General features: G+C 55.9%; 6 protein-coding genes across 6 annotated transcripts; all 6 read left to right on the top strand.

Annotated features, from left to right (window-relative positions):
* Positions 1-1,821: 1,821 nt before the first annotated feature.
* On the top strand, positions 1,822-6,312 carry PUNSTDRAFT_135640 (uncharacterized protein; the record flags this gene model as incomplete). Its single annotated transcript, XM_007385170.1, has 19 exons — positions 1,822-2,014; positions 2,073-2,193; positions 2,245-2,602; positions 2,661-2,726; positions 3,073-3,181; positions 3,251-3,418; positions 3,471-3,535; positions 3,592-3,718; positions 3,772-3,897; positions 3,957-4,099; positions 4,158-4,296; positions 4,350-4,360; positions 4,410-4,586; positions 4,642-4,653; positions 4,706-5,743; positions 5,795-5,923; positions 5,978-5,984; positions 6,034-6,204; positions 6,260-6,312. The coding sequence occupies 19 exons, from the start codon at positions 1,822-1,824 to the stop codon at positions 6,310-6,312; spliced, it is 3,213 nt and encodes a 1,070-aa protein (XP_007385232.1).
* A 388-nt stretch (positions 6,313-6,700) lies between these two features.
* On the top strand, positions 6,701-7,258 carry PUNSTDRAFT_70828 (C2-domain-containing protein; the record flags this gene model as incomplete). The annotated part of the gene is made up of 2 exons (XM_007385169.1): positions 6,701-6,894; positions 6,946-7,258. The coding sequence occupies 2 exons, from the start codon at positions 6,701-6,703 to the stop codon at positions 7,256-7,258; spliced, it is 507 nt and encodes a 168-aa protein (XP_007385231.1).
* Positions 7,259-8,230: 972 nt separating this feature from the next.
* Positions 8,231-11,100, top strand: PUNSTDRAFT_70671 (uncharacterized protein; the record flags this gene model as incomplete). The annotated part of the gene is made up of 9 exons (XM_007385168.1): positions 8,231-8,420; positions 8,471-8,858; positions 8,914-9,838; positions 9,888-9,986; positions 10,033-10,063; positions 10,112-10,249; positions 10,301-10,632; positions 10,696-10,885; positions 10,940-11,100. The coding sequence occupies 9 exons, from the start codon at positions 8,231-8,233 to the stop codon at positions 11,098-11,100; spliced, it is 2,454 nt and encodes an 817-aa protein (XP_007385230.1).
* Positions 11,101-13,852: 2,752 nt separating this feature from the next.
* Positions 13,853-14,437, top strand: PUNSTDRAFT_135638 (uncharacterized protein; the record flags this gene model as incomplete). The annotated part of the gene is made up of 1 exon (XM_007385167.1): positions 13,853-14,437. One exon carries the CDS (start codon positions 13,853-13,855, stop codon positions 14,435-14,437), a length of 585 nt encoding a protein of 194 aa, XP_007385229.1.
* Positions 14,438-14,825: 388 nt separating this feature from the next.
* Positions 14,826-16,547, top strand: PUNSTDRAFT_45499 (uncharacterized protein; the record flags this gene model as incomplete). The annotated part of the gene is made up of 6 exons (XM_007385166.1): positions 14,826-14,886; positions 14,941-15,063; positions 15,117-15,256; positions 15,355-15,459; positions 15,509-15,646; positions 15,708-16,547. The coding sequence occupies 6 exons, from the start codon at positions 14,826-14,828 to the stop codon at positions 16,545-16,547; spliced, it is 1,407 nt and encodes a 468-aa protein (XP_007385228.1).
* Positions 16,548-17,186: 639 nt separating this feature from the next.
* PUNSTDRAFT_53382 (uncharacterized protein) lies at positions 17,187-18,566 on the top strand. Its single transcript, XM_007385165.1, has 5 exons — positions 17,187-17,665; positions 17,716-17,963; positions 18,017-18,073; positions 18,138-18,302; positions 18,361-18,566. Exons 1-5 carry the CDS (start codon positions 17,473-17,475, stop codon positions 18,445-18,447), a joined length of 750 nt encoding a protein of 249 aa, XP_007385227.1. The 5' UTR covers positions 17,187-17,472; the 3' UTR covers positions 18,448-18,566.
* Positions 18,567-19,152: the final 586 nt, after the last annotated feature.

The raw sequence follows: 19,152 nt of genomic DNA, 5'->3' as shown, positions 1-19,152 counted from the left end.
GAGAACACCGGTCCACGATCTACATGAAAGGAGATGTCTGGGCATGGGGCATGACTGCGCTGGTATGATCTAGGAATGTATCTGATCTAGCGAGTCACTCATATGCGCCAGCAAATATTCAGTGGCAAGGAGCCATGGCATAAATATTCGGACGAGCAGGTGATAGAAAGGATGAGAGCGAAGAAGATTCCGGAGATCAAACCCTATACGTTCCATAACTTCAGTAAGGAGATGTATAAATTACTGAAGGATTGTTGGGATTATAATGTCTTCCAACGTCCGACGATGGAGAAGGTTTTGGAGAGAATGAAGATAGAAAGGGCCAAACACTCACCCCAGGCGATGACGTGAGTAGTGCTACCGCTGGTGGGCGGCTTCAACCTCAGGCTGTTGACTGCGTACGTGCCGTACAGTGCAGAGCAAGACAGTTCCGCTCGTCTGGATCCACGGCATATGCGTCCCCCAACCAATCAATACTTGCCACCTGGTGGGCAGGAAAGAGGGATATCCTTCTACAGTAGGTGCAAGCCGTTCGGTCAACCAGGGCTCATCGATCTTGCATCACAGTGCGTGCTTCGAGAAGTTATAATCCAGAGACGGATGCGGATCCACCAGCCACGCATGTCAAGGATATCCACGAAGACGACTTTTTGGAGATCATGCAGCACGGTTCAGGAGATAATTGGGGGCGCGCTAGGTTGTGGCGACGTTCTGGACGGCGACCCCAGCACGAGGTGCCTGCCTGGCTTCCACAGGAAATGAAGTTAGTGACGTTGGTTTTTCCTCATTGTATGATGATGGATTACCCTACAGGAAGAAAACACCGGAACAAATTGCAGCACTGATTCCTTTCTGCTGTGCGTACGCAGGTCGTGTATCCGACAACATCAGTTAAATTGATACCACATCGTAGTCCAATCAACGGGGACACATTTAGGAAAGGTGCTCAAGATAGTGGAGGGTTCTATCGTTGTTATTACAGAAGGTGAACGGGCAAATGATGGATGGCTTTCTGGGGTCGTCCTTCAGGATGGCGGTATCGTCGCATTCCCAACTTCCTTGAACAAGGAGACCAGGCAAGGTCACGATTGCTGAGCATGACGTATTCATTATTGACGCTCGCTCTTTCTTAGACCGGGACCTATGGAAGGCCGTGGCGGTACATTGGAATGGGGTAGGCATGTTCGCTGTATACGTAGACTTACGACTCACCGGATCAGTACGAGTTCGTGCTCCATATAGGGTGATGCATTATCAAGCCATCGCGCAACAACAACTCCCGCTGTGTGCGGGGGATGTCGTAGCTGTAATCGCAGACCACAGCGATGTCAATATGTACGAGTGCTATTTCGTAGACTCCTCGAATCCGGCGGGGAAGTGTCTTGTTCCGAAGCAGTATCTGGAGTTCCTGTAGACGTAACAGGAGGTGGACGGCGTCATCGCCCATGCATAATCTGACTGAATGAAAGGATGTATATGCAGTATCGATGTCGGTATTTGTAGCGCGGAATCGTAGTTGCTTTGCAGTCAAAGCCAAATCAAAACGCAGCGAAGCCTCGTCCAAGTGATCGCGATCTCGGTCTTCAGTGGCTGTACAACGCCTGATTCGTTGTCACCCTAACTGATCACGTTGCGGGCCTCCAATTGGACGAAAGGGGAGGAGGGGTTCGGGTCGAATGCATTTAACTCGTTTTCGGGATGACGTCGACCACAGCAGGCCAGGCTATTCGAGGACCAGCCGTACAATAACATGCCCACGCTTTCGATCGGCTCGACTTGCCGTCGTGCTCGCTGTTGCCGACGACGGTCACCGGCTCAGCCATGGACACCTTGACCCCCACCTGGTCCCCCCTCCTCGTCGTTCTCTCCTACTGCATCTCCTGGCTCGGCGCCTACACTGGCACGCAACTCATCGTCCATGCCAAGTACACATCCTCTCCATCCCAGGCGCTCCTCTGGGCTGCCATGGCAGGCGCCGCCTTCGGATTCTGCAGTATATGGTCCATGCATTTCCGTACGTCGTATCACTCAGTTGTCTCGTGTTTTACGCCCCTCTTACTATGCGCGTGTAGTGGGCATGCTCGCCTTGAACCTGCAAGTGCCCGTCCAATTCTCGCTCCCTCTGACGGTGGCTTCTGCCCTCGTGGCTGTTGGTTTCACCTCCATCGGCATAGGCTGGCCATTCCTCGTTGCGTATGCGAAACACAACAAGCGAAGCTGGCTATGCAGCCTCATAGCTGCTAGGCGATACCGAAGAAGCGGGAGACGGTCGTGGTGGCAGAGACTATTGGGCAGCCAACGACGCAGGAGAGACGCAGAAGCTCAGCCCTTCTTGTCAGAGTCGGAGAGAGAGTTTGCAACCGTGGAGACTGAGGAGGCTGCTCAAGACGCGAGTGGGACGGAAAGAAATCAGGAATGGCACGCACATGGCAAATCGGCCGATCCTGTCCTCGGTCCCAGCGTTCTCCCGATGTCCGAAGGCGAGAGCGAGGCAGCGGAAGACTCAAGCGAAGATTCGGGGCTGACGGATCTGATGGAGGATGAGGAAGAGGAAGATGATGACGAACGGGACGAGGAGGAAGGACGGGGCGAGGAAGCAGAAGTTGCGGAGCAAAACGATACTCGAAGCTTGCCATCACATCGACGTGAGCCAACGCCAGGCCCATCCGCTCGCCGCCGAGATCCTCCTCGAGTTTTTCTCGAGCGACGCCCCACTGGAATACCTGGTTCGTCGGTGTCGGCACCTTCGGGAGAGCGAACTCCTCGATCGCGGCTTGATTCCAAGCTGTCGCCCCCCTCAAGCAAATCTCGTTACGGACGAGGTCGGGGGCTATTTAAGACAGTGATTCACAGGCTGGCGGGCTCGTCGAGGTCTCCCGCACCGAGCTCGGGTTCCGGTTCTGGATCAGGTAGCAGGGGTTCGTCATCTTCGCGGGGACGTGGCTTGGGCCGGCACTACCCTATGAGTCGGACGGATTCCGACGGACTGACGATATCAGGAAGTGAGGTGAGAAATCGTGCAGTGTCCCGTTGCGTCGGTGTACCGGGGCCTGACTGCTACAAACCGTACAGACATCGGCACCTGCATCGGCACCTGCATCGGCTGCCACATCTCCTGGTGCCAGTCGCACATTCTGGGAAGGAGGGAGGATACCTGTGCCGTCTAATGCAGAAACACCAAGTACGATGCATACCGCAGTGAACCCAGCGACCCCCCCGGCTCGAACAGGTCGACACGCCCTTCGTTCAGGTGCAAGCGCACGATCAGTCGTTGCCAAAAAGCGACGAAAGTTTAGCTCCAAAGATCTAGTCATTCCGTGGAGGCGGTGGGTGATTGAGCATTGGGAAACGCTCAGCGTCGCCGTATACGTGCGCGCAGCCATGTGGAGCGCGGGAATAGTCGGAATGCACTATTGCGGTAAGTGTGTTGCTGCTTTGGCCCCAATGACGGAACGTTGAACCTTCTCAAGGCATGCTGGCGATGCAAGTATCCGATGGCTGGATAGAGTGGAATATCGCCCTCGTCTTACTCTCGGTATTCTTTTTCGCCCTTTCCCTGCCCCACGTTGCTGACTGTACTCCTCTATTCAGTCACTTATTGCCTTCGTTGTCTGCATTCTCGGGACAGTCGCGATGTATCAAATGGAGACGCACCTTGTGCGCCAAATGGTAGTGAGCGCCATCGCCGCCGCCGGCGTATGTGGCATGCACTATACTGGTATTTTCATCTCTCTGTTCCGCCGTCACTGGTTTTCACTTGTTCCATAATAGGTATGGCGGCTGCCAAGTTCCACAGCACGGCAGCACCGGACCCGCATGCAGGGTATCCACGATTCCTGCCCATGTCTATCGTCTCCGTCGCAGTAGCAGTTCTAGTCGTCGCTAACGCAGCTCTTGGTGAGCGGCAGTGAAGCGCATTGCACGATAGCTCTTTGTTCAACATCGCACTTTCATAGCCAACTCCGCTACACTCGCTCGGAATAGGATGGCTGAAGCTATCCTAACCAGGCGTCGGCTCTGGCGCATCATGGCGGAGAAGGAAGCGGCTGATCGCGCAAATGCCCTTAGATTACAATTCATCAGCGTGGCTAGTCATGAGGTCGGTTCATCTTTCCGTCGAATGCTATGCCAGATCGGGGGCTGATCCCTGAAACAAGATACGGACCCCGTTGCACACAGTCAACGGATACGCCGAATTGCTTGCGCGGACACCGTTGTCCACCGATCAGCAGCTTTACGTAACGAGCATCCAGCAAGCATGCCATGCTATCAATGTCATAGCCGGCAATGTACTCGGTATGTTAGACCAACCTGCTCTGCCTTTCAAGCAACTGACGGAGCTTGTACAGATTTCAACAAGGTACGTCCATCCGATTTCTCCACAGATGCGCTCATGACCGCCGCCCTAGTTGGACCGGGCCAACGTAGAGTCGGATGCGCGTCCAGTCCTCGTTGATACTCGCCAGATGCTTGAAGGCGTTGCGCGGATCTCCGAAGTGGGATGTCAGGATACCGTCGAATTGATTGTCTCGGTTGCGCCTAATATGCCGAAAGAAGTATATCTTGATGAAACCTACGCGTTGCGGGTAAGCCTCCATGTATTGTGCTTGACCATTCAGTCTCATGAGTTGGCATATGCAGGTGCTCACGAACGTAAGCTTAGTCGCCTGCAATATTGATCCCCGACTGATAATTCTGTCTTCAGCTTTTGTCCAATGCTCAAAAGTTCACTCAGGATGGGTTCATCTATGCAGCCTTCCACGTAGATCCCTCCGGAGCGCAAGATGGTTCTACTCGAACATTGGTCGCGACTATCCGTGACACCGGCTGTGGCATCTCGCCGGAGTACATCGACGTCATATTCGAGCCCTTCCGCCAGGCCGACAGCTCTTTGACTCGACCGCATCAGGGCGCCGGATTGGGGCTGAGCATCGTCAAGCATCTCGTCCAGCGGATGGGCGGGACCATCGAGGTGCACAGCGAGGTCGCCGGTGAAGATCGGGATGGCGGAAGCGTATTCGTCGTCAAGATGCCGGTCAAGGTTCCGCTGGGTGACGAACAACCTGGCGCGGGGGCTGTTCCCAATCAATCGAGGGGAAAACAGCGACTGCGAAGGCTACACGTCGTCTGCAGTCACTCACGTACCGCTGACCTATTCGAGGAAATATGGAGCGAACACGGATTCGATACTCGTGTGGTGCACAAAACCGACTCGGCTGACGATGTCCGAGGCAATGCAGACATCATATGGACGGATATCGCCATGATGCGCTCGCAGGCTGTTCGCGACCTGTTGGTCTTGACATCGGGCCCATCGAGGACGAAAAGCGCTCCCAACGGGTCAAGTCCCCCGCTCGTCTGCGTCGTGCATTCAACTGCCGACGAGTTGGCCGCGCTGGAACCTGCACTTTCCGAGGCAAAGAATGTCCTGCTCGTCAAGCGGCCTGTTGTCGCAAATCGAGTCATCGAGCTACTCCGACGATGCGAAGACGAAGATTCGGAGGGCACGGGGTGCCATTGGAACAAGCTTAAGTACGCTCTGGCGGATCCCCCGAAGCTGCGCTTTGCGACCACAACTGTCGACATGGTGGCCGGGGAGCGGCTACCGATGGCGAGTACTGGCGCTGGTGGCGCGATCATGCCTCCAACGTCAGATGCTATACTCGATGAGGGACGTCGCACCAATGAGGTGATCGCTCCGGATGAGATCAAGAAAAAAGTGCTCCTGGTCGAGGACAACTTGGTAAGGGCTCAGGATTTTTGATCAGCGAACGCTCAACTTACCATTCGACAGATAAACCAGCGATTGGGCAAAAAGCTACTCGAAAGCCTTGGCTATGATGTCATCACTGCCAACGACGGACAGCAGGCGGTAGATACGGTCGCGGAGGAAACCGTAGACTGCTGCTTCATGGACTGTCAGGTACGTGGGTCACGACGTTTGTTCGATCGCGCCTCATAACGTTTTCCCTTCTAGATGCCAGGTAAGACATACCACTCTGAGATGATATAAACGTTGACGTCGGTTGGCAGTCATGGACGGCTTCGATGCCACACGCAGGATCCGAGAAATGGAAGTAGCGGGCACGCTCAAACGTCACCTACCTATCGTTGCGCTCACGGCCAACGTAACGTCCGAGAGCGAAGAGCAGTGTCGGAACGCTGGTATGGAGTTTTTCATGCCCAAGCCGCTTCGCCTCGCAGGTACGCCCTACGATCGCACTCCAATGCGATTAGCGATATCTGAACGTCATCGCAGATTTGGAGACAGTATTACGGAATGCTCTGCACCCGCCATCGGGACGAGATTGATTCTGAACTTATATATTGATACATACACGCCCCTACGCCACCTCATTGCGCATTTATCATTATTCGGCATCGTTGTAGAACTCTTCACTGCATTGCTTCGTAGGCTGTCTTACGTTTGATCTGCATGCTATCATCGCTTTGATTCGCAGTAGCTACTCCCTGTTTGCTTTCGTCCGCTTCTCAATCAACAGACAGCTATTCGGGTTTGATCCCGATACACGACGAATTTGATTTTAAGGCCCTCGCGTGCGGCACCGCCACCTGTCAACCTGGCAGACGTTGTTTGCTGCCACTCTCGGTGTGAGCCACACCTCCCGTGCGTCGGCGTCGGACGACTCGCGCTGGCTAACGGGCTCTAACCGCGGAACCACGACCGTTCGCTGCAGCCATGGTTCCGGCCCCGAGAAAGGCACTCAAGCTCCGACGTGCCTTCCGTCTTCCCGGGCGCGTCGGGACACGGTCCACCTCACGCGGCGCCTCCTTCCTGCCTTTGCCAGGAGAACAACCCGCGATGCTCCTCAGGGTCCAGGTAATGGGATGCAGGGATTTGGCGGGAAAGAACGGGAGTGCGAGCGTGGATCCGTGAGCAGTGCACTCCTTCACGCTACCGTACGCCTCTCACTGCGAATCCAGTTATGTCACGATCTCCGTCCTTGGCAAGCGACATCAGACGCCCGTTGCAAAGAGGAATGGGAGCCCTTTGTATGTGCCCAAGGACGCTACTTTCGACTTTCCCATATATTTCTCCCTCGCCGATCGTCTCGGCGTCATCGAGATGGTGGTGTGGGACAGGAAGGACGTCCTCAGGAAAGAATACTTGGGAGAAGTCGCGCTTTCCCTGGAAGAGCTCTTTGGCGAAGGGGCTGGCGCGGATGGGGCTGAAATCAGTTGGGCCAGCGACCAGAACAAAGTTCGTGCCTCGGTGTATACACCGAACAATGCTTGATGCCAGGACACCCCCATACAATAGTCGCTCTCTTTTCCGGTCGTCTCCACTCGCTGCAACACTACCTCATCAGGTGCCATCGATGTCAAGATCGGCTTTACCCAAGTGCCCGGGATGCCAGACGTCAACATACGGGCAGTTTACGCTGAGCTCGTGAAGCGCTCTCGGCCCAGCCTTGTCTCTGCTCCACCTGTAGGTCACCGATCAACGCTGTGGTCTTGGCCCGCTGCTCATCACATCCCTTGACAGACGGAGGGAATCGGGACTGTACGCTCATCGCTCGCCCCAGGACAGTCCAGTCCCGGCGACGGATACGTTGACGATGGCCTAAGCTCTTCGGACGATCTCGAGGACAGCTCAGATTACGAGGACGATGACATTGCAACGGACACCGAGCTGACGTTGCAACCTCGCACCCCACTCCTCGACCTCTACGGACCACCCCACAATGGCGAACATACATTGCGGTCCCCAACTCAATCTGTCTCCCGTATCTCGCACGCTATTGCACTCCCAATCCCTATAACTCCTTCACCTCCCGTCTATACTCAACACTCCACCTACGTTCTCAACGAAGAGCCCGACCATGTAGCCCTGGTACCCCCCGAAGAACCTAGCAAAGCGAGACAATCGACCCAACGGCCACGCCCTCATCGCGCCGAGACGTTACCAAACCCTGCCCTGGCTACAACCCCTACAGAATTTCCCCTCGCATCCTCATCAAAAGTGGGATTTCTACCGCGCATGCTACGCCGCCCAGCTGGGATCGGAGCTAGATCCATCTCAACTTCGCAAACTCCGCACGGATCAGCGCCGCCTGTTTCTGCCCGTTCCGTGTCCGCTGGCAGCCCCTCTCTTGCTCACTCCCAACTTCCTTCCGAAACGCACACCTCCACGTTAGCTCCAGAAGACGATCAAGCTCGATCACCGCCGTCTCACGCTACGGGGCAACGCCGGCCTTCAGGATTGCGCATGCGTGGTTTCACCAATCGGTCCCTGAAGAGCGTGGATGTGGTTGCAGCCAGCGGCAGAGTCGTAGGGCGGCGGAAGGGCAAGCGCACGAGGGCGAAGGGCACCTACAATTTCGAGGCGGCCAACGATATAGTGGGCATTGTCACGCTCGATATACAGGGCGCGACCGATCTACCTCGCCTTAAGAACAGTGAGCACATCCATCATTACAGCTCGTACTCTCCTCTCATCGCTTGGCAGTAACGCGGACTGGATGGGACATGGACCCTTTCGTGGTCATATCATTCGGCAAGAAGGTGTTCCGCACTCGCGTAATCCGACACTCTCTAAATCCTGTCTGGGACGAGAAACTTTTGTTCCACGTTCGCCGTTACGAAACGAACTTCAACGTGCAACTCACGGTATTGGACTGGGATAAGCTCACCTCCAACGACTACGTGGGCGAAGTCCAATTCAACGTCTCCGAGCTACTCGGAGATACTCCCAAAAAGGACGAGCTGACTGGGCTTTACGATGCGGAGGAGCTCGAGAAGAGTCGTGTGGCGCGGGGAAAGGAATTCAACTTGCGATTGAAGACCGAGAAGGAAGCCGTTTGGGAAGCCAAGCATAACCCCACTTTATCCTTCCGGTTCGTCCCTTTTTCACATGAACGAAATGCATCGAACAGCTCACGTCCACATCAGGGCCAAGTATCAGGCATATGATGCACTGAGGCAGCAGTTCTGGCGCAAATACCTCAAACAATATGATGCCGACGACACCGATACAATATCCCGACTGGAATTGACGTCCATGCTGGATTCGCTTGGCTCAACGCTGTCGGCCTCCACCGTGGACTCGTTCTTTGCCTCGCATGGGAAATCGCCCGCCAGGGACGAGCTCACCATTACCGAGGCTGTGCAATGTCTCGAGGACGAGTTGCGTCGCCCCGAGGAAGAGCGCGAAAGGGTAGACTCGGCAGATTACCGCCCTCCTGACACTGGATTTGTCACGCCGACGATACCAGGAGCGGTTGATGGCCTTGGGCTCAGTCTGGCTCTTGATAAGATGAGCTTCGCTGGTCCTCCTGGAAACCTCGGTGAAGACGGGATTGGGCCATCCGTCGACCCCAGCGCTCAGTCCCCAGTCCTGGTTCAAACATTCCCAACGGAACCTAGTGAGATGGTACTGGGTGACCCCGCGCTGAACGGGCGTCGCGAAAATATCAAGGATCGGAGGAGGGCTAGTGCGGATCTTAGTGTTTTATCGCCTCCTTCCAGGAGATTGTTACGCCAGGAAGGGTATTCGTCAGGATCGGAGGCTGACTACGACCCCTCTCCTTCAACGACACCCGGCACATCGATATCGCATCCTCTTCAGCAGGGCCCCCCCTCCCCGATCTTCGAACGAGTCATCAACGTCAAGAACTGCCCGTTATGCCATCGCCCGCGCTTGAGCAAGAAAGCGGAGGTGGATATCATCACACACCTTGCGATATGCGCCAGCCAAGACTGGGATCGCGTGGACCGAATCATGGTCGGCAACTTCGTGACCCCGAGTCAAGCCCAGAGAAAATGGTATACGAAACTAGTCGGCAAGGTCTCCAGAGGAGCTTACCAGTTGGGAGCGGTGAGTGCATCATGAGTCGCTGGAACCGATCCTTAAACTCCCTACCCAGAACTCAGCGAACATCATCGTGCAAAATCGTCTTACTGGCCAGTTGGAGGAAGAAAAAATGCAAGTTTACGTTCGTCTTGGCATACGGCTACTCTATAAGGTCAGTAGCATGCATACCATCCACGCAAGGCTGACGTTTGTCGCAGGGTGCCAAGAGTACCATGGAAGGAGCCAGAGGTAAGTGTGATCCATCGTTCTTGTGGCCCACATTCTGAAGTTCTGTAGCTCGCAGGCTCCTGAAGTCAATGACGATCAAGCAAGGCATCAAGTTTGACTCGCCGGAGTCGGCTCGAGACATAATCCCGTTCATCCGATTCCACCGACTCAACACGGAAGAATTTCTGGATCCCGTCGAATCATATCGTGAGCCCCTTCCCCACCCGTCCTGTCGGCATGCTGGTAACACCGGCTTAGGGACATTCAACCAGTTCTTCTATCGTCGGCTGAAGCCAGGTTCGCGACCCGTCGAGAGCCCGAACGATCCTACACGCTTGGTCAGCTGCGCCGATTGTCGTTTGATGACATTCGAGACCGTGTCGGAGGCCACTCGGTTATGGATCAAGGGGCGGGAATTTACCGTAGGGCGGCTCTTCGGTCCTGGATATCGCAACTTGGCCGAGAGATACGCTGGAGGTGCCCTCGCCATCTTCCGCCTTGCCCCTCAAGATTATCACCGCTTCCACTCTCCCGTCGACGGTGTTATCGGAGCCATGAGCTATATTGCCGGAGAGTATCATACTGTCAATGTGAGCAGAGCAGAAAGTTGCCGATGACACCAACCATCGTTATTCACGTCATGCATTATATAGCCTCAGGCAATCCGAACAGGGCTGGACGTTTATGGCGAGAATGCGCGCAAGGTAGTGCCCATCGACAGCCCTCAGTTTGGTAAGGTGATGGCGGTATGCGTCGGGGCAACGATGGTCGGTAGTATCATCACCACCGTGCAAGAAGGACAGCAGGTGAAAAGAGGAGATGAGTTTGGGTATTTTGCCTTCGGTAGGGGCCAGCTGTATCGACCCTCCTCGTCCTCGCTGATGTCCACGCTCGTAGGCGGATCGACGATCGTCATCGTCTTCGAGAAGGGAGTCGTCGATTGGGACGAGGATCTCTTAGTAAACGGCCGTGCGTCGTTGGAGACTCTGGTCCGAGTTGGCATGGGTATCGGGCGTTGCCGTCGCCCCAACACAAGGACGCAGTCGTCGACAAGTTGAATACGGAACGTAGCTAGGAACGCACATTCGATGGATTTGGATTGACATCACTGGATCAGCATTTCTCATACGTAGCAATAATCGCAACTATCTCACATCCGTATGCAACTTCGTAATAGACACGCTTCCTACTTAGACATAACCGGTGCCATGTATGCTTTGCGCCCGAACTCGCTGCAACAGACTCGACGCATCGTACCGTCGGGCTAACCTGAGGCTTGCGCGTATAGACTTTATGCCCTCTTGCTGTCTATCGCACCGTTGCGAGTCTTGCACACACATTTCACATTGCATGTGCATGATGCACGGAAGGAAGTCAAACAGCAGTGAATAAATCGGGTCGAGGTTCGCAAGATCCCGGCTTAAGCCATGCGTGCGTTATGTGACCGACGATCTAGTTTCATGAAAGAATCTTGCAGCGAACCACGTCCAGAGGTCCGGTTCTTGACGTTCCTCAGGTAACCGCACGCAAAATGCAGTACGGCCACGTCGAGAACGAGTCTAGAAGCGCGATAGTCGATAGCCACAATCAGGACGGGACTCGAGAAGTGAACAGAACCATGTGCACAACTATAGTATACCATGGTGGACGTTGCCGCGTGGTGCGTCTCTGTACGCGTCCCATAACCGATTGGAAGGTTCCGCGACCGCCGCGTGGTCTTGAACTACGAATCGTGGGCACTCGAGTCGTCAATTCGTGTGCGCAGCCACATCTCGGATCCTGAGCGACTCGTCCATGGGGAAAACATATAACGTGCGGTTCGCGAAGAAGGAGTGTCCACATTGGAGGGTGTGCTATCGCATATGCAGAGAGGCGGAGCATACCCAAGATCAGTGTCCTGGCGCAAATGTGAGTATGTATCTGCACAAGGCAGCGAATAATGGCCGAAGGGTTTTTAGATTACATGTATGGCACAAGCTCGACGAAGGCAGCCACGTGAGATTCACGTGAACAGTTGGAGGATCCGGATGGGAGAAAAGGGATTCAAAACGAGATCCATACACGTAGCGATCACCTGAACGTAGCCGGGACACGAATCCCGGCCTCGATTGAGAATCAGCTCGTGCCTCGTACGAATAGCACATGAACTGTGCAGGTATGAAACGGGGGGATACGAAGCGGGGAAACGCTCGGCAAAGAGAAGGGCCACGATTATCTTTGGGCTGGGTGGGGGAACGGGGCGTACAAATCAGGTTTCATTAGCAACCACAAGGTTCGGCACGCGGGACGCTCGGATTTGCAATGTCTGACAAGCACACAGCTCCGGACCGGCGAACTACTCCCCGTAGCAGCAATGCATGGCGCGCGACGATGATGGATCGCTGGCACACCAATCGACCTCTGCGTATAGCAGCTTGAGGCTCAGAGGCTGTTGTTGAGAATAAGGAGATGCTGAAAGTGGATGCAGGCAGTGGAGTCGGAGACGCCTCTGGCATGCGTCGCGTGATCAGGAATCGTTGCAAACGCTGCTCGGAGAATGGCTGCTGAGCGCTCATCAGAAACAAGTTGAAGCAGGTGCAGACGAAGACCGTGGGCCAGAAGCGTTCTCTGAGTTGCGATGATGGAGGAAGATAGAGCTTTACGACAGGCGATAAAGTTACGAAGCTCAACGCGACGCCAATAAAGATCCTGGCTAGCTAGCAACGCCACATGACGTGAATCGTGTGATACAGCGGGAAGAGGGAAGAGAGGACGGGTGCGGACACAGTACAAGGCTTATATTACACACCAGACGAGGCACGAAGCAAGACTTGACCGATGCATCATCACGGATATATCACTTGCGCCCTGTGCGACCAGAAAATATTGTAGTCGATCAAACGAGCAATTCTGGTGTCTGCGAGGCAAGATCCCTGCGGGCTGAATTCGGAGTCGGCACGGGTTTAGAATCGATCTCCTCCGGTGGCGAGACACGAACGCAGAGAAGATGCCGATGGGAGAAGAGTTCGTCCGGCACGGGTAGTAGCCGGTCAGCAAAAGGCGATGACTCTGCGAGTTAGCCAACTACGGCGAGAGCGGGTGAAGGCTTAGGAAAGGCTTAGGAACAGAGCTTAACGCCATGATCGAAGCATGACGGCATGTCGAGAAGGAGTACATTATCGTCAGGTCCGAGGGGAGGTGCGAAGTGGCGTTTGCGCGGAACGTGGATGACGTTGGAGGTATGTATGAGATATCGAGCCCGAAATGCGCTCGCACCATGTCTTCCGTCTGTCTTCGTCTGACGAAGCTGGGATATCTTTGCAGATCCCGAACGTTCCTGGCCTTGATGGCCGAGCCGAGATCAGAAGGGGCGGAAAGGGGAAGGCAAGGGGACGGGAAAGTGTATGTAGCCCAAGCTGGAGTCGGCTGCCGTGGTCGGGACGAAGGATGATGATATCAATCCGCGGACTACAGGACTGATGCCGATGGCTTGGAGGAGGCAGGCATTCCAGATCTTGTGAGTAGGGAAAGTCGGGATCGACAGACAAAGGGTTGATTGATCATGGTCAATCCGTGATGGAGGGGTGATTACCGAGGAGGAGCTCCGACGGGGCGTAGAGTAGTAACGTCGCGATAAGTAACCATTGACGACCAGAGCACTGGAATCGGTCGAGGCGTCATACTCTATCAAGCCACTGATTTCGGAGTGGAGGCTGGAGCACGTGACGAGCCGGGTGCTGAAGCGAAAGAACGTCGAGAAGGCGGATGGAATGATACGAGCACTGCAGCGTGGCATTCGAGGAGGCCCAAACGAGAAGAACGGATACTTTGATGGTGGAGGGCGTCGGCGGGGGAGGCAGCCCGGGAACGGACGTCGTTGCGTGGTACAGCCATTGTCGGACTCGCACGAGCGTTGGCAGCAGGGAGGAGGGAGGGGCTTGGGCGGTGCTGGCGAGGCGACGCGGTGTGCGCGACGGATCGAGTGGCGCCGACGACGATCAGCGTTTCGCTGCGGACGACGGCGGCGGCGCTGTGCTTTGGACGCTGGCGTTGGATGAGCAGGTCCGCTATCGCAAAGCAGTTTTAGAGTTTCGGACATCAGCGGCTCGGGCCCTATCACATGTCCAGACAGGGGCTGTTGCCATTCCGGGCTTATCTGGTGTGGGACGGGCCGGCAAGTCGCGACGATATAGCTACAAGCCATCGCGCGTACCCAGGCTTTGGCCCCACCCCATCCCACCGTCCCCCGTCGTCTGGCAAAGCACCGAGGGCGCGCTCGTCGGCCGCTCCGTCCCCCTTCCCCTCATCCGCAAAGCCCATACCTTGCAACGGAGACGCTTGAGCTCTGCTCGCGATCCTGCGCCTGGTCCTTTTACCCCGCCCACCGACACCGACGACCACCCCGAACTAGGTTGAGCTTGGCTCCCGACGTTCGTACCGTGCTTCTCACTCTCGGTACGCCCCCGTCCGTGCCCTTGCAGCGCTCAACGCAGCTCATCCTCTTTGTAGCCTGACCCACCGACGCAGACGCCTTCCGCCTCCGCCTCCACCAACTCTCGTCACCACCACTACCACCGTCACCACCTTGCGCCCAGCTTCACCACCCACCACTTTGCCTCGACTACCGACGACTCCTCGCTGGTCCTGTTACCACCACCACGACCACACTGTACACCAACACCAAACACCCAATACCCTAAGACGATACGCGAATCCTCCGACCGCCGCCACCCTCATTGCACCCTTGTTTAGCGTTTAATACCCAAAACCCGCATACCACCACCCTCACCCACATAGAATCGACATGGCCATGTCCCTCTCCCTCACCGTGCCTGCCGCCCCTGCACAGCAGCCGGCCTCCAACGGTACGCGGCAGGCACTGCCCGTTTCCCCTTATCGCACTCACGTGATTGCCGCAGGCACCTCCCCCGCCTCCGCACCTGATTCTCCGGAACCCATGTCCCCCGGTCCCAATGGGCCGTCGACGCTTGCCCTCCCGGAGGCTTCGCTCAACGGGCCGTTCACCCAAACCGCTCAGAACGGTGCGTTTCCACGCTGCGAACGATGCGCTCAGAGTTCTGATCCCCCTCATCAGGCGCGAATGCTGGTGTCGGTGCAAACGCCTCCGTAGATCAGAAGCGCAAGCCCAGCCGCCGCGCAAACACCGCCGAACGGCGCGCCACCCACAATGCCGTCGAACGCCAGCGCCGGGAGACACTCAACGGTCGCTTCTTGGTAAGCCGACCGGCCGCCTCGCCTACGGTTTCGGCAGCCCATCTAATCGCCATCTTACCGCTCAGGATCTCGCTGGTCTGCTTCCAAACCTGTCCCAGATCCGTCGCCCTTCCAAGAGCGCCATCGTCAACTCGAGCATAGCTCACGTTCACGCCTCCCGCAGGCACCGGCTCATGGCCGCCAGGGAGCTGCGCCTCCTCAAGGTCCGTTTCACCGTCTACTCGGATCAGATATTCCCTTATAGTCTAACAGCTCGAATCTGACGCCCTTCGCCGGGAGCTGAACGAGTGGCGTGATCGTGCTGGCCTTCCTCGCTGCGACGAGCCTCCCCGCTCCGAGGCCTTCGCCACGGTCATGTCCGGCGAGATTGAGCTCGACCTTTTGCCCCAGGTGACATTTTTGCAACTCGATATCCCATCGGGACGCTGACCCCGCTTGGTTGCCGTTCCAGGGTTCCCGTCTTACCGAGGAGGACGACGGAGGCGAGTTCTACGACGACGGCGACGACTACCAGCTGTCGCAGCCCATGCCGATGCAACAGCAGCAGCAGCCGTCGTTCAACCACCAGATGAATCCTGCCGTTATGGGAGGCTTGAGCTCTATCGAGGAACAGATCGCTATGGAGCAGATGGAGCTCGACAGGATGGACCGCATGCGCAACCCGATGGCTCACGTCGCGGCCCACGCCCTCCTCAAGTCGAACGCTGCCCAGCAATACCAGAACGGCGCCGGTGCCATCCGTATTTCCCACCCCGGCGCTTCCGTCCAGCTCGAGAACTCGATCTTCGAGTCGCATCAGCTCTACCCGCCTGGCCACCCGGCTCACTACGCTGCGCACGCTCCCACCTACGCAGTTCCCGTCCACGGCGTCCCTCAGGTGGAGAAGGCCCCCTCTCAGTACTTCAACGCTCAGGGACAGCACTACCCGCCCACCAGCCCTGTCGCCATTTCAATGATCCAGCGCCAGCAGCATCTGGGTGGCATGCACACCGGACATGTCTACGGCTCCCCTGTCGACGGTGACGACAACGCTAGCGTAACTTCGGGTCCTCCGGGCAGCGCCCACGGCAGCGTCGACGGCACGATGGGCATCCAGGGCCGGGCCCGCAGCACCAGTAGCGCGAGTCGCACCAGCGGCTACGCAAGCCCCAGCAGCAGCTTCGAGGTGCCGAGCACCCTCAACGAGAGCGCGATGGGCATGATGATGAAGCACCAGCACACGATGACCCCGCCTATCTCTGTGGGTGGCGGGGGCAACATGAACGGCGCTTACGCGGCGATGATGATGTAGATTGCCTGGAGGCCGTCGTCGCGGTCTACTCTACACATCGATTCTGCCCCCTCTCGGTCCCATAAACTAGAGCCCTTGTCTATGTCTATGTTCGTATGCTTATCTATCGTGTCTGCGACGGGCGACGTGTTGCGTACGTGCACGTCTGCTTTCGTCCGTAACTCGCTGCTTGTTGCTGTACAGTGCGTCTTGAAGCCTCGGCTCCTCCTCTCTTTAGTATCATCTTCCAGGACCCTCGTATAATTTGTATCGCTCGAATGGAACAGCTCGACGTTGCCACAATACAAAAGAGTCAGCGTACTTAGTTTCGTTTTGTTGTAATGAAATGCATGTACCCGGCCAACGACCGCAGTGTATCACCGACTGTCTCGACGGTTTTTATTGTCGTCGATCCGGGCTGTATTTGGGTCTTTGGAGTCTGGCTTGGCCACGCAACATGCACATCGACATCCGCAGTGCTGCATACTATCTCTGCAATCTCACATTGATGTTTCAAGAACCGTGGGACGGGAGAGTCATGTCGACGAAACACAGATTTGCTCGGTAGCGTGCGTTCTTGCCTCATCGGCAGACCGACAAACTGGTGGTACGTGACATTTGTTGACTGGATGAGGACAACCTGGCCGTTTACTGACGTTGGCAACATTTAGCATCGGTGAATCTACGCAACCTGGCATCAAAGTATCGTGGCCACCATTACAAGTCCGCGCTCGCAAAGACCAACGTCGCCCTGAACAAGGATGCACATGGGCACCGCGTAGCAATGTCGAACGTCCGTGTCGAGCGTCGACACCGTTCCACCGACTGACCCTGACGTCATTACGTCTGCATCTCGTCATGTCTGCGTCGCCCCACTGCCCTCTTGAACCCCAGGAAGCCGCACGGGAACTGCATATCATCAACTACAAGCACGACCGGCTACGCTATGTTCACGACCCGCAGTCAAATTGCCATCCTGCGTCTTGCTCCGGCTGTCCGCGCACGACTCTACCAGTCAACACCGCCGCGCTTTCGTCCGTCCGATGGGCATGATCCCTCATTGTCGCAAGGGCACGCATCGCTAGGGGGCAATGAGAGTCCTCAGGACGTACTAAGCAAGAACACAAAGTCGGGAAAGGGTGAGTATCGCTCGCCTGCTACACGGCCATTCTACTGATACACAACTCAGATGCAGCTCACACGAGCGGAAATCCGGTCGATGCGGCGTCTTCCCACCGACAATCGCAAGCGCATAGGGAGGACGTGGGCGCAAACAAGGAGGGAGTAGGCTTCGCGGAGCAAGTCGGCGGCGCGTCCGCCGAGGGCTCAGGTGCGAGCCACAAGGGCGGCGAAGAGGCTAGCGCTCCCGGACTGTGGAGCAATTTCAAGCAGAATTTGGGTTTGGGAACCGGACCTGGATATCTAAAGCAAAACCAGGTGCGCCGTCCCTTCTGCGCCTGGGGACCTTCGCGACTGAACGACATGGATAGGACGGTGGTCGCGGTGTGACAGGCAGTGGAACGTCGAGAAAATTTAGCACCAGCGCCGTGAGTCTTTCGAGGGACGATCAACAAACTTCAACCGAGTTGACACCGTTCCTTGGTTCGACAGTGCACTTCCAAGGATGCTCGTTCTTCTCCGGCATCATCCGGTTCCGCGTCGATCAAGGACAACACGGCTGGGGACCAGAACGACCATCTGAAGCACAAATCAATGGACGGAGAAGACGAAGGCAAAGGTAATGCCGCACCGCAACCAACTCTGCCTAGTCATCGAGTAGGTTCTTATTACCATGCGCACGACGGGGTTCGATTAACGCTTTGGATCGTTGTAGACGAACGAAGGGCAACCATCCAAGAGCGTACCCCAGTACTCTCAGGACAACTACTCAAAACAAAACACAGGCAGCACGCAGCCGTAGTGACTAGTTTCGTTTGACTGGGTCTGCAATTGCAGCCATATCGCCGTGCATAAGGACCCGCAAGATCTATGAAATCATCGGTGTGGCTTCGGTATGACATGCACGAACATGACGGCAAGAGGTCTGCATAATACATGGAAGCTCAGTACGGTGAGTGTCGACAAGATCATACGTGAGCAAGTACGATAAGTCATATACAAAGCCGCCAGTCAAGCTGCACTCGCGCGCGTCACATTTCATGATCCCGACAAACCGTGCATCCCGTCCTCTCTGTCATACGTCCACCCCATCGTGTCGTCCACCACCTTCAACGCAACCTTAGCCTTGTCATACATGACCCATGTATTAAGACTAGATGACTAGATGACCGCGCAGGGCATAAGACTACAATACAAAGCATTAATAAACATCCCATGAGTCCATGAATAACGTACCTCAGTCGCACCCATAGTGAGTAAAACGACCGAGGAACGTCCGAACCAGATCCGCTGTATAGTAGCGTCTCCACCTGTCCCTATCCTTGTGTTTGGACGGAATTGAGGCTCAATTCCGTCGGGTACCTAAATCTGTGCAGAATTATCGTGGGAATCCGAAAATCACACTGCCACGACCGTGGGAATGTTCCTTCGGCCGCTACGGCCGATTTACTGAATACATGGAATTGAGGATTGGACAGAGTGGGTCTATCAACTTGGGTCATTATCA

This window comes from Punctularia strigosozonata, assembly GCF_000264995.1.
Source record: "Punctularia strigosozonata HHB-11173 SS5 unplaced genomic scaffold PUNSTscaffold_9, whole genome shotgun sequence".
Classification (NCBI taxonomy): Eukaryota; Fungi; Basidiomycota; class Agaricomycetes; order Corticiales; family Punctulariaceae; genus Punctularia; species Punctularia strigosozonata.
This window is presented reverse-complemented; position numbering and strand designations above follow the sequence as displayed.